Source organism: Eurypyga helias, unplaced genomic scaffold, assembly GCF_000690775.1.
Source record: "Eurypyga helias isolate BGI_N326 unplaced genomic scaffold, ASM69077v1 scaffold4177, whole genome shotgun sequence".
Lineage (NCBI taxonomy): Eukaryota > Metazoa > Chordata > Aves > Eurypygiformes > Eurypygidae > Eurypyga > Eurypyga helias.
This window is the reverse complement of record NW_010263517.1, coordinates 272-10,458: the sequence shown is the minus strand read 5'-3', so window position 1 is coordinate 10,458 and position 10,187 is coordinate 272. Positions and strand designations below refer to the sequence as shown.

At 42.6% G+C, this 10,187-nt stretch overlaps 1 protein-coding gene across 1 annotated transcript; it reads right to left on the bottom strand.

Annotated features, from left to right (window-relative positions):
• Positions 1–1,298: 1,298 nt before the first annotated feature.
• Positions 1,299–6,697, bottom strand: NDUFV3 (NADH dehydrogenase (ubiquinone) flavoprotein 3, 10kDa; the record flags this gene model as incomplete). The annotated part of the gene is made up of 2 exons (XM_010156052.1): positions 1,299–1,465; positions 5,735–6,697. Coding segments are annotated over 2 exons (1,130 nt in total), but the record flags the coding sequence as incomplete, so codon positions are not given.
• Between the last annotated feature and the right edge of the window lie 3,490 nt (positions 6,698–10,187).

Below are 10,187 nucleotides of genomic sequence, written 5' to 3'. Positions count from 1 at the left end.
TGCCAAGTTACAGTATAAAATATCTGTTCTACTAATTGCACCCAGGGATTTACATCCAATACCCAGATAGACTCCTAAAGCTGACTCTGTTTTCCCTTTGATCTTGCATATTCTGTTGCTTGAAAGAATACAGACAGGTGATGGAAAACGCTGGAGCTATTGCAAGTTAACTGCTCAAAGACCAATTAACTCCAAAAAAACCTAAAATGAACAAGAGGCCAAAATGGAACTGAACCCACAACAGCTGGTGGTCATCAAGGCAGTTCTCCCAGAGGGCAGACGACTGTTACTAATAGGATGGAAACACAAAATTTACTGAGACCAACTGTAACTGCTGATAACGTATATTGAGAAGTGCCCCATGTCTCACATTTTCTCCAGAGCCAAGAGTGAAGCTGGACAGCAATCAGCAATCTTAACTTTTACTGTGGGGGAGAAAAAAAGAAGAAAGTAGAATTGAAACACAGTCCCACTGAACAATCAGTACCAGGAGCTGGTTTTACCATAATGCTATTTTCATTTAAAAATAACATTCAAGTGATGCTACCCACAGAAATACATTATTTCTCAAAGTGTAATCAATGTAGTGTAGTTCATCAGGATCTGCCCACTGAGGGTTTCTTACATTTTTGGATTGTTTCAATTACCGCAGAACTTGGATGCGAGAACCCCCAAAAGAAGATTAAATGAGGTTGTATGTGCTCCCTTTACAACAGCAGAGGTTGCGAGATGTTTCAGTCACATGACATAAATGTGCATTCCTCTACTAATGCAAGACACGCACTCTTGCCACGGGAGACATACTTCTTCGGCTGCTTCCAGCTAATGATTTTGAAGTTCAAATCCCGAGTAAACATAACCTCTTCAGAGCTGGGAACGCATCTGCGTGCAAGGAGAGCCGCCCGCTGCATTAGCGGTTAACAGTAGCTATTAAAACCACGGCACGCGCTGAGCGGGCGCGTGCACGAAGGCCAAGACATCCTCTGACACCGTGCTGCAAGAATGGTCACTTACAAAAGTTTGAGGACACTGAAAGTCAGGATCTTTTTTTACACTATCACCAAATAATGTATACCGAGAGGTAGAAAAGCTATTTTTATTCAGTGATGATTCATTTGCAGCTCATTCATAAAAGCCAAGAAGCAAAGGACTCCAGGAACCAAGGAGATCTGTTCAAAAGCACAAGCACAAGTTATCACGCATTTGTTTATTATCTGATTTGTAATACAGATGAAGCAACAGTGCTAAACAGAACGATTTATCATTCTGCCTGGGCATTTGTTTGAAATGCAGTTCTTTCAGTGCCTTGGTGATGGTCTGCCAGAAGATGGCTGAGGCTGCCTGAATTTTGAGAGAGTCGCAACAGAATCAAAGAAGGTGTAAGTGTTGTATTCGTGATGCTGAAGGTTCTTGTAGGTAGAATTATCAAATTCTTCTGGAGCAGGCTCGGCAGCTGCTGTGGTCTCTGTGAAAACAAACAGTAACTGATGACTACAAGGATGCTACCCCAGAGGGCAATATTCTTCATTACTGAGCCAGCCTTCATATACTGTCAGATCCCTCTCCAGTCAACATTAAAGAAAAAAAAAAAAAAAAAAAGGCAGCATCTGTAAGAAAAGGGTAAGTTCACTAAGTTCTGCTGCTACCTTGTCTGGTCCTGAAGCAGCACATCAGTATGCAGTAGGGGAACAGGAATCAGTACAGGTCATCTAATACAGCACAGGTTTTAAAATCCAAACTACTGCCTAATGCTGGGGGTGGACAGGGCAGAACATTTAATCTGTATTTTGAAGACATTATGTCTGCATTTCCTGGCTTTTTCTTAGTTGCCTTGGTTTTCACCCCAGTCAGAACAGCAGGTGACATTCTTAGCAAGGCAGGGGAGGCAAAGAAGCAGTACAAATGATGTATCACCATGTCAGACCACGAGATACGGCTATTAAAACTATTTACAGATTGAATTTTTTCCATGGGGAGAAGTGATGGAATTATTGAGATCTCCACAGTTTAATTTCCAACCAAACAGTAATATATCAAGAGCCTCTGATGTAAGTTTCCGTTCTTATATAATATATAATCTTCTAGGCTTTGTATCAGCTCTTCTTCCTACAACAATAGCCTAATACAGTTACTCAGCACTCCTTACTTTGCATTAAAGCCAACACTAATTCTCACACTTTTAGAATATTATGCAAATTTAGGCAGTACCATTTACATAAAAGGTTCCTGTTACAGGCTGATTTTACAACCAAGGAAATTGCGAGAAATAAAACTTTACTCCCAGTATTAATTTATTCCCATACACCCAGAGTTTTAACAATAGGAAAGACATAAGCATAATCTAGGGAAAATCTCTGTCATATAAATTTGTGTGTAGTGGTTTAGGTTAGACCGAATTAAGCTGCTTGTTGTACTACAGCCATCTACAATAAAAATACAAGAACTCAAGCAACTGAACACCAGAATTTACCTTTAGTTACGACATAATTATTGCAGCGCTATCAGTTTAAGAGATGCATGCACCCATAACGTTTAGAAAGACCTGCTTATAAAAAGCAATGTACTAAGCCAGGGTTTCAGCAAAGTAACACACACAGTCTATGAAAGGAAATACCCCTGGACCTACTGCTCGGTTCCGACTGGGACAGTCACAGGAGACAACACCACAGATACAAAAGCCAGATGACATGGTCTCGGCTGCAAACAGCCCCAAGAACATGCAAGTGTAGGCAAATGTACGTGCAACCTGCAAGACACAGTTGTTCCAAATTAAGAGGCAGATGCTCAGGAAGAAAAGCAGATGGAATCTAATTTTTCCTGCCCAAATACACTGTACTTGGCTTCTCAAAGGAAAAATTTATCCCCAAGTTCATCCTCCCCATACTTCAGTCTTCATCTATGCTTTCTCTCCTAAAGAGCCAGCATTTCACAGGATGTTATTCTGAAATGAATCAGAGGTATATTTGAGTTACCATGCTACTATATTGCTACTCACTCAGCAGTTAAAGTCAGCAGTTTTTGCTGACTGCTTAGTGTGCCTGCTCTACGAAGTGGATGACATCACCCTAACATCCAGGTTTGTAATGGGGAAAACTGCTTTCACATCTTCAGCGTGCCTGCTGCAGTTCCCAGATGAACACAAGAACAGGAAGCACGGATTACAGAAGGTATCATTAACTGTGAACATTAAACATGGAAAAGCAGTAGCTGTTCTCAGGGCCTCAAAAGGAAGAGAAAATAAGACGCACCTGGAGATACCAGTAATGCTGTTGAACATGGTGTAGCTGGGTTTGACTCTCTGCCACCCTCTAGCACCCAAAGACGTTACACCAGCAGTAAAGCCGTGAGAACTTGCCCGAACTAGCCCCCGCCTCTCCTACAGCCACTGCAACAGCGTCCTCTAGCACGTACCCAACAGAAACCACCCTGCTGTCGCAGCCTTACCGCCTCCACAGAGCAAGAGCAGCTCGACAGCTGAAGGGATGTTTTCAGCAAAGCCAGGTCCTACCCAAAAGGGTTTTGCTGGTGTGGTTACGAGGAGGGTGGGTTTGAGGCACAGTGGCACTCTGCCCCTTCGACACAGATCTGCAGGGAAAGCCTGTCACATGGGCTTAACCTTACTCTGGATTTACAGCGTCAGAGTAGAGGAGGCCGTTTCATAGACCTTTGATGTGTTGTAATCTCTTCACCTTGAATCACTAGCATGTTTTAAGGCCCTCTCATACTTGAGGTTAACTGAACTGATTTTTTGGGTCTTCGTATCAGCTTCAGTGTGGAAAAAGAAAAAATGCTTGAGCATCTAGAACTCCACTGTGGATGAATGGGGAGAAAAGCATCATCTGTAGAAAAACACAAATAGCTTTTCCTTTTTTTCCCTTTTTTTTTAAAGTAAGTTTCTGCTGCTGACTGCAAGAAGGAACAAGCAAATGAAAATGTCACTTGCAAACAGTGCTGCATTTTACCATCTAAGTTGCAGTCAGGGAAGAAGGTAAGCTTAGTTTCCAACTTTTAGATCAAATTATGATCCAACTAACCCCTTGAAACAGAAGGCAGGTCTTTTACTCAGCACTGTATCCTGGAAACCAATACAGAAAAGCAATTATTTGTCACTTAACCTGGTTATTAGACATTTCACAGAATGGCTGAGGTTGGAAGACACTTCTGAAGGTCAGCTGGTCCAAGCCCAAATGCTCAAGCAGGGTCACCTAGACCTAGAGCCAGCTGCCCAGGACCACAGCCAGACAGCTTCTGAGTGTTTTCAAGGAGGAAGACTCCACCACCTTGCTGGGCAACCTGTGTCAGTGCTTGGTCACCCTCACAGTTAAAAAAACAACCAACAAAACCCCCAAAACCCCAATAAAAAGCATGTTTCTTGATGTTCAGGCAACACCCTGCATTTCAGTTTGCACCTGCTGCCTCTTGTCCTGTCACTGAGTACCACAGAAGAGAGTCTCAGCTCTGTCATCTTTGCATTCTCCCTTCAGGTATTGATACCTCATACATTGATGATTTCCCCCAACCCTTCTCTTCTCCAGGCTGAACAGTCCCAGCTCTCTGTCTTCCTGCACAGGAGACACTCTCCAGTCTCTTCTTCATCTTAATGGGACTTTGCTGGACCCTCTCCCGTAGCTCCACACCTCTCTTACACTGGGGAGCCCAGAACCGGGCACAGCACTCCAGATGCATCTCACCAGGGCAGAATCACCTCCCTCCGCCTGCTCGCAACACTCCTAATGCAGCCCAGGTCACCACTGGTATCTTGGCTGCAAGGGCACATTGCTGGCTCATGCGGGCTGGCTGCCCACCTGGACCCCCAGGGCCTTTTCCAGAGGGGTATCACTTCAAGGGTGATATCCAAGCAGCTTTACAATCATGCTGCTTTTCCTTCCAAGTAGGCAAATTCTTTCATTCAAAGCAGCAACCAGAAGTGGGGGGAACCTAAGAACGGTATGCTGCCTCAGCTGAAAGGCAAGAATGGGAAGCCACCACAGACGAGGACAGAGGGGCATTTGCTATTGAAATAGACAGAATGAGATCAGTAGGTAAGTTAACAGGACTGGTAGTAAATAAGAAGGGTAGGTTGAACAGGAAAGTATAGCTAGGGATACGAGTACATGATGCACAATGCTCTTTCCTAAAACATGTCACCATCGCCTCCACGGATCACTACAAAAACTGGGTTATAAGGTCAACTCTGTGCTACCTCTACACTACTCACTCACAACCTACCAATCTCAGAATCAATACCTGTTCCTGGCATTATACTATGATTTCTTGAAGTTTACTGAAATCTGAAACACTGCAAGATTAAAAAACCAAGACAGACAGCAGGTTTTAAGCAAAGATCAGATGGCATCAAATTTGGCCCGAGTGAAAGGCAGCTATCAAATCCTTCTGAGAAGAGGGAAAACAAGTTTTGTCATATAAACCCCATGATTTTGCTCACAGTGGAAACAATCTTGTTTTCATTTTATAAGTAACTGGTTTATGAAACTATAAATACAATGAAATGAAGATCGTTTCCTTTCACGGCATAACTGAAAACTAAGTATTACTGAGCGCTTATACCAATTAGCAAAGAGCAAGAATTTATCTTCCAGAAAGTCACTGCTACACAGTTACCATCAGTATAAAGATCAGAGAACCATGAACAGAGAAGATTTGGAAAAGCTTTAAAAAAAGTTAAACCCTAACCCAGATGAATCAACACAGTTCAAATAATTTAAAGTTGTACCCTCTGTTGAGCTTCTTCCTCCAGCCTGGACTCCTGCTTCCTGGATGGCCTCCTCCTTTGCTGCAGCACCCATCGCCAACACTGTGCTTTCAGAAGTCTCCTCGGGCTTAGAAGAAGTTCCTACTTCTGCCTCCGACTCCTGTGCCTCCTTCACCATTTTTTCTCCTCTGGATACCAGTTTTTGCTTTTTATCTTTCCGAGTCACTGACGAAGCTTTCAGCCGAATAGCTGCTACTTGGGTTCCAATGGCCTTTTCCTCTAAATAATCAGATTTACAAGCACCACCAGACAGGTCTTGGCTTTCACCCACGTGTGGTTCTAAGACCAGCTTCGGCTGATCTGCTGCCTTACGAGCCGATTTCACTTTGGGGTCTCTCGCTTTCGACTTTGATGTTTCATGGCTGACTGACGTTTTAGCAGATGCTACCTGCTTGATAGGAGATACACTGGTTTCTGTTTTGTGGGGCTTCTTCTTAGTTACATATTCTTTGTGGGATTTCTGAGGTATGTTCTCTTTTGCTAATATTGATGCCTTTACCGCTATGTTCTCAGAAAAGATGGAATCTCGTCTAGGAAACTCAACCTTGGTTTTAATGGCAACTTCTGAACCATCATCCTCATTTTCTTCCTCAGAATCTGAACTAGAATCTGAGCTGGATGAAGACGAAGTTTCTTCCTCAACTAACTCTTTCCTCAAGTCTCCTTCTGATGCAGGTGTAGTGAGGTTTTCCTCTCCAAGGGAAGAAACAACTACTCGCTGAGGAAATGCGACCACAGTTTTTTTTGACATGAACACTCTCATGTCTTCAACAGAACGTTCTGAAGTTTCCTCAAGGTTAGGACTAGATCTGCTCTCACCTTTGTTTGCAGATACCCGGAGAGAGCTAGAAGACAACATTTTAGGAAATTCAGCTGGTGCCTTGATGGCTAGCAGCTTGGTGCTTCCCTGCGGTGCCACTACATCTGGGAAATGGCATAAAGAGGATTGTCATCATTACATCCAACACTACTGTTAATTAGTGATCTTAGTAATACAATCTTAACTTTGAGATAATCTGGTACAAAAATCATATCGAAAAGTTATTAAACTACAGGTATTATGAAGCAGAAAGTTTGAAGACGTAATAAGTTAAAGAAGCTATAATGTTCTAGTTAGAGCTTAACAGTTTTTGCTGCTGCGATACTGAAACGCATGAGATATGCCTTTCGCTCCTTGCTTTGCCAGACTCCTCGCAAGAGCTGTTTTTCTCTGTGCTTCCATTCTACATCTCTGAAAATGGTTTACAGACACCCTCCTATCTCAGACAAACATTAAGATAGCCTGTTGGCCAAGCTCTTCCAAATATGCTGCTAGGGAGATAAGATCTGTCTATGAATAAGCCAGCAAAGCAGAAGGCATAGTAAACAGACATAGCAATAGCCAGCCTCTTGCAAGAGTGATCTTTAAAGCGGCAGGGAGGGATGACTCCCAAAAGGCAAAGCAGCGGAATACGAGATACCCGAGGCCATACGTGAAAGTACTGCTTGTTCACGTGTCCATCTGACCTACCAACAAGAATTGTGTCTAACACAGTTTAACATTATTTCCCCAAGACCTTATCTCCTCCAGTCTTCACTGTTTCCACTTCCTATTCTTGGTTTGAGATCTCTTTGTGAAAAATCTTTTAGAAGACTCATGTTTCATGTTAGCCTGCCTTTGTTTCATCTCCCTCATGGATAACTTTCATTAAGCTAAATTCTCCAGACGAGGAGCCAACAGCTGAAGAGAAAGCAGCAACTTTCAGGCCCTTTCAGAGAGTACCAAATACCCCTGAAATGTTTGTGCCAGTGATATCCTCAAGAGGCTGATTAACAGTGAGTACTGTTGCGGTTACAGGAAACAGGAGGACAAAGAGGACTGGGAGCACATTAAGCAAATACACCACCGCTGAAGTTCACTATAGCAAAGCCAACTCCACTACGAGCTGCACCACTTCCAACCAGTGATGAGATTCAACAGATTTCCAGTTGGTTGTGGACATTTATCTGCACAGTTTGGCAATCCAGATCTACTTCACAAGACTCTAACTTAGATGCAGCTTTTCCCCTTTCTGCTAGTATTTTACATTAATAGCTTGTATGACCCGAAGAGTTGCTATAATTAGTTCTGAACAGAAGCAAGTCTTTACCAACGTCCAAATGAAAACATCACAGTAGAGGTAAGACACATAAAAGCAAAGTATTTAAGGAAGAACTACAGAGTTCTTAACATAAGTACAAATGTAAAAACCCATCAGTTTACTATACAGGCAATACTTTTGAATAGTTGCAGACACACACTTCTCTCTGCCAGAGGGAAGGTGCAGGGCAGGGAGGGAGGGCAGGGGGAAGTAGGAAGATGGGCAGCCACCTTTGGAAGAAGCCTGACTGCCTGCACAGGCTGACACAGCCAAATAGCAGCCTGTAGAAACTACTATATGAGGAAACATCACTTGGGATTTAAGAGTTCTTCAAAGAAGTATACAGGAAGGTCAAACTACCAAAAGAATGCCCAAAGGATGACAGACAAGCGAAAGCTGAGCAAAAGTTGAAGTATTAATTTAAGACATCCTAAGAAAACAAGAAGGCAGGTAACATTCAACTTGACCATTAACAGTAGGGGTTACTGGAAAAAAATACTTTAATCAGTAATATTTATGATTAAAAACAGAAATATGTATCTCTTTCATATACACAAAGTCTAATACAACTGGTACAGACATTTTAATTAGGGCACTTCAAACTTAATACGACCAGATCTGTATTTGCATCACTTTGCCAGAAGAACAATACATCCAAATCAGTAACAAGAATATTATTCCCAGATGCATTCTTACTAATGCCTGTAACATCAGTATCATTATCGGAATGCGTTTCAAATATGTTTGCACACAGAAAGGTAGCATGCAGAAATCATGGCTCTATTCCCCATCACTGACTTTGTAAGTAAACATGACCATTTTATCAAAGCAAAGAAAATTTCCAGCTAGAATCTGAAAAAGTTGCATCCTATACACTTTAAGTAACCTTAACCATTTGCAGGGGAAGCAGCTGGCTGAAAGAGGTGGCCTAAGAGGTCTCTTGACACCTTCTGAAATCAGAGGACAATGAATCTAGAAACTGACACGAAAGTGCATCTCAAATACGCTTTAAATAATGCAAAAGATAAATTATAATAAAAAGCAATTCATTGTTCAGTCAAGCTAATATCACTCTATGCAGCAAAGGCTTTCTGAATGGAACTGCCAAGCTGTTATTTGCCTTGGCATTGAAGAAGCTAACATCAGAAGCCAGAGGTCTGCATTCAGCTGTTCTTTCAGGGTTCTTCACAACAGCTGTCAACAAGTCTGATCACTCCTACTTATGGGCTCATGGAGCTTTGCTGTATAAGCACCTGGATCTCTAATTTGGAATGAGAATCCTACTCACTGAATCAGCGAGCCTCTATTTACAAATAGCAATTTTGCACAAGATATGCCTCTTTGAAATCTGTATTCATGTTTTGACTTTGGTCGGGGATAAAAGGGGTTGAAATGCTTCTGAATGTTGAACACAGTGCATCATCTAAACCCAGGTCCACGTACTGCCTTACTTGCAAACCTGTGGGGCAAGAAACATTTCAACTAAATTTAATACAACAGGGCCGTGGTAGTTTTCTGCAGCTTCTTGACACTGCCTGTAGCAGATATTTGGATCTTGTAAGTCTTTCTCTCTTTCTGTAAAATGGGATGCTTTTTGACCCTCGCAGTCCAAGCATTTCAAAGGAGAAGACAGGGGGCACCTGAAGTTCACCTCCTTTAAAAAAATTAACTTGCTACAATCACTTCCATCAAATTTCAGGCAACTTGCAAAGCTTCTTAAGCTGCATAGATGATCTTTTAAGGTCCCTTCCAACCCAAACTGTTCTATGATTCTGTGATTAAAACAAATGTAACAATAGCTCTCCTTAAGTCTGGCCAAGCATCACAGCAGCTAACACATTAAGGTGAAGGTAAACAGGAAAGAAGTGTCAAGCTCGCAACATGGCCTATGAACATAAATACATCCCACACGGATTCATTCTTATCCTACCAGAAAACTTTCAGTTTTCTTACGACACCATACACGTGAACAGAAACCCTTATTTACATGGTGATGACTTTTCAATTTCTTGGTTTACGACGTGGCCATGAGCATTTCTAAGCCCTCCTTACCTATTTAATGACAACCAGAGGGACTTGAACTTCAGACGGGCGCTCCCCGGTCTGACAGGCAGGTAAAACCATTACCAGAGGCTGCAAAAACCTTCCGAGGGTGCAGGGGAAGGCGGTTAGCACCAGAAAAGGAGGCTCTCCTGCCTCAGCACCCGTTCGCATCTATGTACACCCCACCGCCGCTCAGGACAACACAAGCCATCTTACTCGTTGGCGGAGTCAGCGTCCCGGAGGCCGGCGGC